This window comes from Drosophila takahashii, chromosome X (genome assembly GCF_030179915.1).
Source record: "Drosophila takahashii strain IR98-3 E-12201 chromosome X, DtakHiC1v2, whole genome shotgun sequence".
In the NCBI taxonomy this organism is placed as follows: domain Eukaryota; kingdom Metazoa; phylum Arthropoda; class Insecta; order Diptera; family Drosophilidae; genus Drosophila; species Drosophila takahashii.
Window position 1 is genome coordinate 4520953 of NC_091683.1, and position 13550 is coordinate 4534502.

At 40.8% G+C, this 13550-nt stretch overlaps 1 protein-coding gene across 1 annotated transcript; it reads right to left on the minus strand.

The window, feature by feature from the left end:
• Window positions 1-2046: 2046 nt before the first annotated feature.
• On the minus strand, window positions 2047-12497 carry B-H2 (homeobox protein BarH2). Its single transcript, XM_017157524.3, has 3 exons — window positions 11144-12497; window positions 5370-5622; window positions 2047-3417 (listed from the first exon to the last, which is right to left on the minus strand). The coding sequence occupies exons 1-3, from the start codon at window positions 12210-12212 to the stop codon at window positions 2796-2798; spliced, it is 1944 nt and encodes a 647-aa protein (XP_017013013.2). The 5' UTR covers window positions 12213-12497; the 3' UTR covers window positions 2047-2795.
• Window positions 12498-13550: the final 1053 nt, after the last annotated feature.

A 13550-nucleotide genomic window follows, 5' to 3' on the forward strand; every position in this document is an offset into this window, starting at 1 on the left:
CCAAATGTCGCACAATGGACGCAATCATGGAAACGAGTGATAAAATCAAAGTGTGCTATTTAAATTCATGATATTGTAATTTTTTTTATCGATACAAAAAACTCCCAACGAATTGCATAACCATTTAAATTTATGTTATTTGCATTTCTGCAAATAAATATTGAACTGAGTAGATGGGGCGAAAATTTGAAGCCCTTTTTGGCAATTATTTTCATGCCAAGGAAATATAATAAATATAAATATTTATTTTAAGCGGAACTTATTGAGGAACTATAAAATTCAATGTTTCTAAAACAAATGTTTTGTATAAAAACTATTTTTCTTACAAATAAATTTTATTTTTAAATAATTATGAAAACTTCCACATAATAAAAACTCCCCAAACGCGATATTTTTTTTGGACCCCAACTCCATTTCTTGGGGGAGCAATGGAGTCACTTTGTTTGCCCAATGAACTGTGAGATGACAACAAAAATATGCAAATTCCCACCACCATATAAAGCCTCCCACTGGCCAAAGGCCCAAAAGTCCTGGCCGCATTCTCAGTGAAAACTTTCGCACGGTCTGAGGATTTGACGAGCCACTCATAAATTTATAAGTACTCGTACTCGTACTCGTCGCTCCCGGGGGCACCACTCATAAAATACATTTCAAATCGATGCGAAAAAAGGAGAAGAATTGTATTCAAACCGCAGCAGCAGCGAATAATCAATTTGTTACAGAGGCGTTATGCAGACGTTTCGATGGGATGGCCGTCGATACGCCGTCTCTACGCACAAATCCCTTACAAAAAAAATATATAAAACACACAGAAGGAAAAGAACCCATCGGCACTTGACTTGGATGACGACGCAGCCACTTCACGCAGAGTCCCAAAGTCGATAAGGTTGAGAATCGGGATCAGGATGCGAACACGGATCCGGAATCAAAATCAAAATCAAATTCGAAAAGAGGAAGGAGTTGGGACTTTTCGCAAGGGGTTGTGTGTGCGCCACTCGAAGGCAGCGCAAATTGAATTCGCTTAGCCGCAACCCCATAAATTAAAACATTAACATTAACCAAGGCGGCGCTGTGCAGAAATTGAAATTGTCATAAAAGTAGCGAAAATGGCAAGCGGCATGTAAACAGGCAAAACAAACAGCGACGGGGTAGGTCCTTTTCACCAGCTAGGGATGGGATTTTAGATTGTAATATTTAATATGATATGATCTTAACTTTATGGTTTTAGGATCCAGTTTTATGTTGTCCCAGCATTTTTTAAAAATATAATTTTGTGAGAACATTTTTCATATGTATTCTATAAAAAATAGATTTATTTATTCAGCTATAAAAAATATTTTAAATACTTAATAATGTTATCCAATTATCCCTTTTAAACCTTAACCCTTACTTAACTGTTAGCCATAAAAATATATATTAAATACTTAACAGTTTTACCCAATTTGTGAGTTGCTTTATAAATAATATAGATAAGTTTCTGTAACGATAATATATTTTTTTCCATGTAGCAAAAATCCCTTTTAAACCTTAACCCCAACTTAACCGCTACCCATGATTGCTTCACGCTGTCATCTCTAGAAAGCTAAATTCCAAGCAGGGTGGTTCCGTTCCCGTTGCCGGCAAGTCAATTAGAAACGTTTCGACACTCGAGCGGCGAGCGGCGAGTGACGAGCGGCGTCTTTGCGGAATCGGAAGCGGAACTGCGATTGTCGATGGTGTGGGGCTCACTTCTTGGCAGGAAAAAGAGCAGGAGAGCCGTGAAGCAGGAGCAAACCCCTTGGCAAATGTTAACAATTTCTAAGTGAGCAGTTTAGTGGCCGCTTCCCAGGCCAAAATGCCAAAATGCAACAGTTCCTCGAGTGCCCCTATCGAGTTGCGTTCGACCCCTTGAGATTTTGACTCTGCGACTTTTCGGCTCGTGTGTCAGCTCGCATTAGGCTCAGGATCGCAGAAAGAAGAAAGAGGTCCTTCAGCCCTCGGCGAGTCCTTTTCAGCTGCCCAAGACAAAGGCCAGTTCTGGATTGCTCTTTTTTTGTTTCATCGCTTTATTATTACTACACACAATAGACGTCTTAAGACTAGGCACAAAAAAAAGTTGTAAAAAAAAATATTGTTTGGAAAAAAAAAATGTTGTGTTGCTTATGTGATGTTGTTGTTGTTGTTGGTCTGCTGCGTATGTACAAAAATCATTTACAAAAATTTACAAAATTTCCTCTAAGCTAGTTTTAATTAAATATAGAAAAAAAAAGATTTATGTATAGATATTTATATATATTTTCTTCACAATTACTGGGGGCTATTCCTGGAGACAGATGAACATGGGGAGTGTCTAATACTGTTACTTCTTGGGTACTTTTCTTTATACAATTTTGAAATTCATTTTAAGTTGAATTTAGCTAACCACAAACTAAATACATTTTCAGTGGCAGTTAGGATTTTTAACTAACAGCTGTGTTTAAAATAATATTAGTTTTTAATTTTCTAATGAAAGCTATTTCAAAATAAAATTTAAAAAGATATTCACTCATTTTGAATGTGTGAATTGTTCTGCATAAAAACATCGCTATCTATCATTTTAAATCCAGCTGTATTTGATTTAATTTTATTGTTTAATATTTATACAAATTCTATGATTTTAGTCCACCATATTTCATAGTTCTCGAATACACACCACCCACTTGTTGATTATTAATTGTATACTGTGCGTGTGGCGGCAGACCGCTGACCGCCGACCGCTGCTCTAGACAAATTTTGTGAGATCCAGCTAAAGGGTAGGGATTTCTCTCGGGGATTTCTCAGACCTCCAGGGCCAGTTCCTCGTCGTCCTCCTCATCTCGCTCCCTTTCGCGCTCCCTCTCCTCGTCCCGCTCCCCCTCCTCCTCGTTGATCCGCTCGCGGTGCGGCGGACTGCCCGGATTTAGGGGCGGACTGGGCGTGATCAGGCGCTGGCGACTGCTGCTGCTGGTCCGCTCGCAGTCCGCCTCGCTATTGGCGCTCTGGCTGGTCGCCGGCGAGCGGGAAGCCACCGGAGGTTGCTGCTGCTGCTGTTGAGCGCCAGCGGAAGCGGCTGCTGCCGCCGCAGCGGCATAATAACCGCTCAGCATGGGCGAGGAGCCGGGTGGCGGGGGGGCGGGCATTCCGGGCAGCGCCATGCCCGGCGGCATGCTAGTGGGGTACATGCGGTACGAGGCGGGCAGGGCGGGCTTCTGCAGGGCGGCGGCGGCGGCCGCCTGGCGATAGTAGATGTCGATCGCCGAGGGCGGAGCGCCGTGGGGCGATTGGGCGGCAGCGGCGGCCGCATACGGCCAGGCGCTCAAATAGGGCGTGGCACCGCCGTACAGCCGCTGGAAGGCCGCATAGTTGCCGGCCTCGGCGAGCAGTTCCAGTCCCACAGCCGTTTGTCGTTTCCATTTGGTTCTGCAATTGAAATGAAAATAAAAAAATAAATTAAAAATTTGCAAGGAAATATAATACATTGAAAAAAATTTTGCTTCAGTTTTGGGTCGCTTATTGTTCCAATTAATAGTGCGACTCATTTTCGAATTTATGTTTATTTTTTTAGATTTTTATGTCAAGCCGTTCTGAGTGATTTTTGCTACTTCCCGTTTTTTTAGCACACTTTTATATAGTTGTTTAGATTTTTAAGTAGAAATAATGAAATAAAATAATGTATATTAATATTATATCAAAAATATAATTCGAAAAACGGGAGGACCATTAGGAACTTATTATCGTTTATAAGGACACGGCTTCTCAAAGAAAATATTTATTTTTTTGTAAGGCTTTCTTCCAAATATTTTTTATCTTTTTTCCACGAGTGTTTTAACGGAAGAGTCCTCTCGTCCTCTCGATTAATCATGGCTTAGTAGTGCCGAGTCACTCGAAGCCCCTCATTCCATAATATCCCATATATCCCGCCGTGCGGCCTCGAGAGTTCCGCCCCGACTGTTTATATTTCGCACTTAATTGTTTTGTCATTAATCTTGTGCCAGCCCACCGAAGAAAAAAAAACAAATGAAAAAAAGAAATTAGAAATTCTCTTAGCCGAAAACTGAAAACCGAAAACTCAGGCCTAATTGGCAGCGACCCGCCCTTCTTTTTTTTTTTGGCAAATCCTTTAATTGTTCGAGGCGCCAGGACCTCGACCGAAACTAGAACTAGAACCAGGTCGGGGTCGTATATTTTCCACAGTTTTTGCCCATTCATCGTAAGGACCGAGCAGCAGCAGCAGCTGTGAAGTGTTTTGGCCTAATGGGAGATATCATGAGTTGACTTTGGGCGAGGTTATGACAGCCCAAAGGTTTTTGTTTGTTTTTCCAAATGTTCATTGAATTTCTGCCTGCCCTTCGGAGGGGAAATTGGATTAGGAATTGAAAATAGAAAATTCTTAACTGCAATATTTCTGCAGGGTTATATAAAAAATGGTTACTCGCTATTCGAACTGAACTTCGAGCATATCGAATTGAGGTGCCCGCATATCAAGTCAAAATCGATACCACATAACATCAAATCTATCATCGTTTCATATCAAGTAGTTTTTGGGTGTTGATATAAAGAAGTAAAGTATCTTATACATGAAAACAGCATGCTAAATAAAATATAAAACACGCATTACCCTACTACTCAATTAATATTTATCCAAATTAAATTCGCAACTTCCGCAAAAGCTGATTACAAAAATAAGTGTGTTCAGACGCCCTGCTACATATATTTCACGTCTAAAAATACACAAAAATACATGAAAAAAATGTATAAAAAATAAATGAAGCCCGCTACCCCCTTGGAGAATTCACACAGCCGTCTGTCATATCCGGTTGCGTTTTGCGCCGTCAGCTACGCAAGATGTTTGGCCTGCTGCTCCTCATCTCCCAATTCACAACTCACAATTCCCAATTGTTGCGGTAAGCATTCTGTGCTCGAAATTGTGACAAGTCATTGGGCAATAATTAAAAACGAAAATAAAACGCGATCGAACGTAATAAGGCGGCAATCGAAACGAAAGACTTAGGCAACAAACTTGCACTGACAAAAAAAAAAAACACGCGCAAAAAACGAAGACGGCTCATTTATTGAAGAGAATTTTTTCGAATTTTAACGACTCGCAGCGCAAAATGCAGCAAATTAAGCAATCAGCATAAAAGAAACACAAACAGCACCGATAAGGTGATGAATGCAGGAGAAAAGACAACAACAACAAATAAAAAAGAGGAAAAGCAGCCATTAAGAGGATTTTTATTGGGAAACTGCGCGAAGAAATGGGCGCAACGCATTAAAGGCGCTGATTACGGGCCACTCAAGCCCCTCGAACCCCCCTTGAAAAATCCTCCCCCCCTTGGAATGCCCATTAAAGCACAAAGCGAGCCGCTCACCTGCGATTCTGGTACCAGGTCTTCACCTGGCAGTCGCTCAGCTCCAGCTTGTTGGCCAGCTCCATGCGATCCTGGACGCTGAGGTACTTCTGCCGCTCGAAGGACTTCTCCAGCGTCTGCAGTTGGTGGTCGGTGAAGGCGGTGCGCGCCTTCCGTTGCTTCTTGCTCAGGCTCAGGCTCAAGTGCGACGAGGAGTCGCCGTTCGCCGAGCTGCCGTTCTTCAAGCTGTCGTCGCCGTCGTCGTCCTTGCCGCCTGAAAAAAATTTAATAAAAAAAAGGATTTTAAAAAAAATTTATGAAAAAAAATATGTATATTTATCTTAATCTAATTCGTGAATTTACAGTTTAAATTAATTTTTAATAATTTTTCACTGGTAGCCGTTAAAATAGTGTGACCAACGCTTTGATTGATGCACATCTGATGACAGTGTGACCGCTGTTTTTATCAACAGTCAAGTATAGTCTGCCTGCTGTAATTCTTTTATAAATTATTTTTAACTAAAGCCTAGTCTCCTCATCCGCTTAAAAAGTTACTTAAAATATTTAGAAAAATAGCTGTTTCTTTCCTGGAATATATTACAAATACTCTTTATAATATCAATAACCATAATTTCATAAAATATCTAAGGCTTTGCCTTAAAAACTATTTATGAATTATTTTGCCCTGTGTACTTAGTTCTCTACATACGACTTGATGTCTATTGTTCTGAGACCCCCCTCTTGTTGAAATATCCCCCTGACATCAGCTCTCTTATATTTGCAATTTTCTGCAACATTTACGCGCTTTTTTTGCTCTTTTATGACCGGCCAACATGCAACAAGATCAACTGCAGCAACAGCAACTGTTGCAACTTTGCAGGAGCAGCAGCAACATGTGCATGTGGCAACATTGTTGTTGCTTCTGCTTCTGCTAATTTGCAATTAAACAGTTTATGAGCACAAATTACAACAACAACGGCAAACAATTATCAGCATTACTTTGATGGATGTGCACAGTGAAGATTGCCGCTAAAGGACTTTGTTGGCTTATAAGTTGCTTAACGAGCCTAAAATTGTGTTTATTAAAATTGAAGAATTTAATTTAATTTGAAATATATACAACCAATTTTAAAACCAACTCATTCAATTATAGAAGTATTTAATTTAATTTTCCTTGCACTCTTAAAAGTCAAAAATATTAAATTACAAAAGCATATATAAATATCTAAATATAAAATTGCCTAAAAATTCTCTGCGTGCATTTTGAACTCACTTGAGCTTGAAAATCTTTCAGAAATCTGTTTTACTTTGTTGAATGCTTCACTAATAACTGAGGCACTTTCTGGAGCCGGCCACGCCCCCATCTTCCGCCTTCTGGCTTCCTCTTTCTCCTGGGCAACTCCCACTCCTCAGCCCCCTTTTTATTTTTTTTTCCTTTTTAAATGCATTAACAACCGTTCCCCGAAGAAGTTTGACTTTCGAAGCATTTCCGCAATTTCTGTTCCACACTTGCCGAGCTTGTAGTGTCGCCCCCTCTCTTTCTGCCGCCAGTCGCCCCCTCTCTTTCTCTCTGTTTCTTACCCACTGTAGTTTTTCCCCTTGGCTTTTGGATAGTAGATAGATAGTATCACCCCCCGTTTGCAGTTTTTACATTCGCATTTGTAATTAAGTGCTTGTGGCTAAACTGTATTAAACATGCCTAAGTGTGCAGCGCCTATGCCCCTCTCTCTTGCTCCCCCATGCTGCTGTCTCTTTCTTCTCTTGGTATTTTTTGTGTTTGCATTTTAATTGCGCAACGGCAGTAACCATGGGAAGAAGCAGCAGCAACCGCAACACATTTGCAATTGGCCTTTTTGCATTTTAATTAAAGAATAAAAGCAACGTTCTTCTTTGAGCCCCCTTAACCTCCCCTTTCCCCCTTTTTTTTGTTGTATTTTTTTCTTTGCTAAACGTTTATCAACATTTTGATAATGTTGGCGTTTAGTGCAGCCGAGTAGCAACAGCAACATCAGCAGCAAACATTGCAAGTGCAGCAGCAACATGAGAAGCGAGTGCGCTTACATAACGGTTGTTGGCTTTTCGTGTTGCCAGCATTATAATTTGTAATTATTATTGTGGCTCTTGGGTCTGCGATTTAACATTTCCTTCACGGAAAATGGTTGGAAAAATAAAATATGTAGGGGAAATAAACGACGAAGCATTAAATGCTCTACTGGGGATTTTTTGGGGACTTTCTGTGTACTTTCTCCTCCTTTAAATAAAAGGAGAACTTTTAAAAATATGTATAATAGAAAGAAATAACTGGTTATAAACCCACAAATAAATATGCAATAAATTCCCATGCGTTATAATACCCATTATTTAGCAGTAAAACACCGCGGTTAGGGAATTTGCCATATCAATCAAAAGTTAAATAATAAAAAATAAGAAGCGTAGCCAAAAGCAGAAGTAGACCGCAAAATAGAAACAAAAGACTTGGGCAACGAACTTGGTTTTGCTTTGGCGTTTTTTTGGCGTGGATATCCATTAAACATTATGTGGACTAGGTGGATGAGCTTTGTCTGCCCTGGTTTGGATATATATATGATATGTATGCGATCTTGGAAGCCAAAGCAAAAGTCTGGCATTCCTCAAATACCGAAATATGTGAAAGATGATGCCCGAAAATATCAATTTCAATATTGAAGCTCTTGTTTTTTTTCCCTTTTTTGTAGCACTCGATGGAGGCATTGAAGTGGCAGGCGATTCCATTCCCCCCCTCCCTTTGATCCTGTTCCACTGATTATTTTAACGAACCCCCTCTACTTTTCGATCAGTGTACGGTTCGATGGGCAGCGGACAAGCTTTTGGGTCAATTTCAAACGCGGTGCCAGTCAGGATCGCCGTTTGAGGATCGTAAAAAACGCCAAGATGGGTAAGAAAAAAGGGAATGGGAAGATAAAGAAAAGGGTGGAGGAGAAGGGGAGAAGGAGGAGTACGAAAGAGCAACAACTGTCGCTCGCACGCGTCTCAAGTGACACGCGAGTGTAGAATTTATTCATATATCCTTCTCTTTCCTTTTAATATTTATGAGTAAATATTTTAAATAAATCAAAAAATATATTTTTTAATTTTTTTAAGTATTTATAGCAAGTAGGACAAAGAAAACAGCTTTATAAACATGGATAAGGATTAATATTTTGGTTTGTTGTGATTTTATAAGGATAAATAAATAATATTTAATTTATCTAGTTTAATTAGCATTTTTTTACATTTTAAGCTAAATTTTATTAGAAATTTGTGAGATTTGGAATTAAGGGTATCGGACCCTTCGGTCTTTAAGATTACCCTTCCACTTCTTGAAGTATTTCCCATTTCTTGCTGTTGTTGTTTCACTCAGCGTGGGTTCTCCAAAGGAGAGGGACGGAGAAAGCCAGAATATGTCAATGGGTGTTTATTTTTTGTCGAGACTGTGTGTGGGTTGCTTACTCGACTGCCCAGCCAGCAGATTAAATTTAATTTTGATTTCGATTTCGATTTCTTTAGTTTTATTTTTATTTATTTGTGTGTGTGTGGCACACAGCTCTTGGCTTGTGGCTCAAATCAAGGCAATTTCGTTTGGAAAAATTGACAGCGGGATGTCAAAACAGAAGGGGGTCAACGAAAAATTGGAGGGAGAATTTCGGTTATAGTTTAATTTGTTAATTGATTTTGGCACAAGTCAACAGAAAAAAAAAATAATAAATGTGAAAATTGTCCATGAAATTGGGGAAGCTTTGATTGAAACCAAATTGGTCAGGGGCTTATAAATATAATTATTTGAAAAAAAGGTTTGTGTAGAGAACAAACAAGAGAGAACGTTATAGTCGGGTGCCCCGACTATCAGATACCCGTTACTCAGGTAAAGGGAGTGCGAGGGAGATGGAGATAGAGATAGAAAACGTTGATCACGCATAACTTTTTAACGAATGGACCGATTTGAAAAATTTCTTCTACATTTCGATAGGTATTGATAAACACCATAAAACTGCATTTTTACTTTTCCGAAATATTGAAATTTTTAAAATCGTATATAAGGGATTGTGGGCGTTAGAGGGGGCGTGGCACTCTTTTGAAACAAACTTGCGCTGCGTAGGAACTCCTAGAATCTGCATGCAAAGTGTCAATCTTCTAGCTTTTATAGTTTCCGAGATCTCAGCGTTCATACGGACAGACGGACAGACAGACAGACGGACAGACGGACAGACGGACATGGCTAGATCGACTCGGCTAGTGATCCTGATCAAGAATATATATAGTTTATAGGGTCGGAAACGCTTCCTTCTGCCTGTTACATACTTTTGCACGAATCTAGTATACCCTTTTACTCTACGAGTAACGGGTATAAAAATGATTAAAATCACTTGAATTAGCTTTAGAGTTTTTCAGCTCTGGTCAAAAAATCAGCATTTTAGCAACCTTTTGTGCCCATTTCCATGCTCTTCAAAATAAATATATAGGTTTGTTCTAGGCCTTTCTAAATTATATTGCAGCCAATCAATTGCAAACGCACGATTACGGCTATTTAATAGTAATTTGTCATAATTTGCATAACGTTTAAAAGCACTTAGCGAGAGGAAAAAAAAATAGTTAAATTAAAGCTGGCAACGAAATCAATTAAATTGTTGCATGCAAAACGAGGGAGGAGGCGCGGGGGGCGTGGCTGTCAAGGGTATTCCGTTGACAGTTTTCGACTGGGAAATAAGCTGAGCACTTGGCTAATCTATATGGCCAAGAAAAAAAACACAGAAACAGAGAGAAAAAGAGAGAGAGAGACCCAAAGACACCTGCCTCGGAGACTCAGGCTCACCTGTGTTTTTTTTTTTATATTTCTTTCGAGTCTTCGCCTATCAACCCAGCATTTTCCCCGTTCGAGCCTCACAATTTATGGTGGTGGTTGTTGTTGCGGTTGTTGTTGGCCGTTATCTATTAGCCAACAACCAACAACCAGCGGACACAACAGCCAGAACAACAAAAACAACCACGCTTAGCACTCAATATATGATATATCTCGGTCGCGCGGGGAAAATCGTAAATTTAAAGTGGTGCGAAGTCAGGGGTCAGGTGGAAAAGCGGAAAGGTAAAAGGGTAAGAAGGTGTAAATTGGTTTTAAATCTATTTACACCAGTCTTCACTCTGGTTACCAAATTAATTGCAATCGAATCGTATTGAAAAATAAACAATACAAGTTTTCGGGAGGAAAAAAAAATGTAATATATTTAAATATACAAGAATTGTATAAAAATCTTAAAATGTTTTATACATTATATATTCATTACCATTATTATACATTTTAGCTTGAAAGAAAGTTTAAAATTCCAACTTATTTCACAGACATTATTTTTGGATTAATTCTCAAACCGAAAATCCACATTTCTCAACTGGTTCTTTTGTTAACAAATCTTTCTGATAACAAAAATATAATAGTAAATATACATATCATATACCATACATAATATATACCATATAAATATAATATATATACCATATAAATGAAATATATTAATATTAAATATAACAATTTTGTATCATTTTTAAATTTTGTCAGTAAATAAAAAAATTTTCTAGTAAAATTTAAGTTTAGCACCTTAATCAAGCTATTATTGAAGAACAGAATATTTCGAAGTATATTTAAAATGATTGAAAGTCGTACTGAATAATATTTAAATTGAATATGAAATATTTGCATTTCCTCTTATTTTGAGCTAAAATATTTTATATTTAAATTACCTATGACTAATTTATATCCTATCTATATAATAATATTTCCCACTTACCGCAATCATCGCTGTCGCTGTCGTCGATTGTGCTGGCCTGATCGCCGCTGATGCTGCTGCCGGCGCCTCCGAGCAACATGTTGCCGTTGCCACTGCCATTGTTGTTGTTGTTGCTGCTGCTGTTGCCGCTGTTGATGTTGCTGTTGGCACTACCACTGTTGTTGTTGTTGTTGTTAGCACTGCTGCTATTGTTGTTGTTGCTGCCGGCACTGCCGCCCAGTTGTTGCAACATTAGCGGCGATCGGGATCGCTCATCGTGCCCGGGATGATGCAGATGCGGATGCTGATGGCTGAGGTGGCTCAGGTGGCTCAAATGCTGGCCAGGATCGCCGGCTGGCAAGACCCCGTGACCATGTCGATGCAGTGCCTCCAATCGCTCCCTCTCCAGTTGCAAATGGTGCGGGTGTTGCTGCTGCTGTTGTTGCTGCTGCTGCTGCAACACGGCATAGTGGGCGGGCGGAAAGTGGGCGAGCAGGTGGGGTGGCATGGGATGATGGGCATAGGGATTGCCACCACCAGGTGGCGAATGCCTTTCCCTGTAATGTTCCCGCTCCCTTTCCCTCTCCCTTTCCCTCTCTCTCTCCCTCTCGAAGCGCAGCAATTGCTGCTGTTGCACGATGTATTGCTGCAGGGCGGCCTGCTGATGTTGCTGCTGCTGCTGGTGTTGCTGTTGCTGCTGGTGTTGCTGCTGCTGCTGGTGTTGCTGCTGCTGCTGCTGGTGATGGAGATGATGGTGCTCCGAGTCCGACGGACTGCTGGCCGAGGAGGCGGCCGCCAGAGCCGCCGCTGCTGCAGCTGCCGCCGCCGAAGCTGCCGCTGCACCGGCCAGAATATCGGTGATCATGAAGCGGGATCGCGTCGCTGTTGTTGCCGCCGTCGCCGTTGCCGTCTGCGTCGTGTTGCTGCTATTGTTGCTGTTGCTGCCGACGGCTGGGGAAGCGGGACGCGGCAGGCCGCCGCCGACGGCCGAGACCGCCGAATGATGATGATGATGGGGAGCGGTGGCACTGGGTGCACTGCCAACGGGAGCTGCCGTTGTTGCGGACATTTCCGGTGGCATTGTGGTCATGTGTGGTTAAGCCGACGACTCTGCTGTTGCACTTCGAGCACCCGAAAAAAATATACTATGTATCGCGAGGTTTTAGCACTGCTGTCACTGGGGTTTTTTCCTGTTTTTTTTTTTCTGATGTATTATTCTCTCTATTTGATTTTCTATAAATTTTCTTTGACTTTTCCAGCTGGCCAACTGCCTAACTGGATTCTAAACGCAAATGTTGCTGCTGTGCGCGCACTTTTCTCGTGTTTTTTGAAAGCGTAGCAACAACCGCTCGCCTTTGGCTTTCGACCGAAACTGAAACTGAAACTTGCTGGCAGCAACAGCAACCGCCAGCAGCAACAGCAACAGCAGCAACAACACTCAGACAGCCGACAAACCAGTTGAGCCACCTCTTTTCATCAGCTGCCACCTGTCGTCGTCTCTTTCTCACCCACTGACTGGGGCCAGTCAAGGTGTGGTGAGTTTTGAGCTCACCTCTCTCTCTTTCGCCCCCTGGACAAACACCTCTCGCTCGCACTCACTGCACTTCCACGTTTATTGCCCGCATTTTTTGGTCGTAATTGCCAGCAATTGACATTCATTAGGCTTCAATCAACGGGCCTCAAGTGTGCGAGTGTGGTGAGTTTCGGGCCGGCAATGGCCGCACGTCTAACGGTTTCTTTTATGGCAAGTGGTGAAATTGAGTGTTTAAAGTAATCTTAACAAATTCGGCCTTAGCCTTAAAGTTAAATATTATATTATTTATTACAAATTTTATAAGTCTATCAGTTAAAACAAGTTAGTTAGTTAAGGGTCATGAAATATTTTAAATAGTATTAAGGACTATTTGAAAATTTAAGGTAGTAATAATTGTTTTAAAATATTTTTAGTTATTTTTTAATGATAACCTATCATGCTTTAAGTTGTTATTCATGTTTAAGATCTAAAACATTTAATCTTTTTTAAATATCATAAACAGATCACCCCAAAACCATAAGTATAACCAATCATTTGAATATTAAACCCAGAGTACCAATTTTCACAGAAGAATACCCAGTGGAAGTCGAGTTCGTTGAGGCTAGTTTCCGGAAAAGACTTGCCATAAACTTGTTATGGCAACGCGGCTACTCAACACGATTATGGCAGCAGGGCTGTTTCTATCTGATGGACAGATAGCCGGATGGCAAGATGGATGGATGGGATGCTGTCAACCCTGTTTTGTGGCCCTGGCCACGCCCCCTTAAACTGGTTCCATGAGCGAGAGAGACCCGGCTTCCGCAGGCATCTATCTGTCTCGCTTTGGCCTAAGGCCTCTCCATTCATTTGGATCGCCTTGGGCCTCTCGCTCAACTGTTGTTTTTGTTGCTGGTG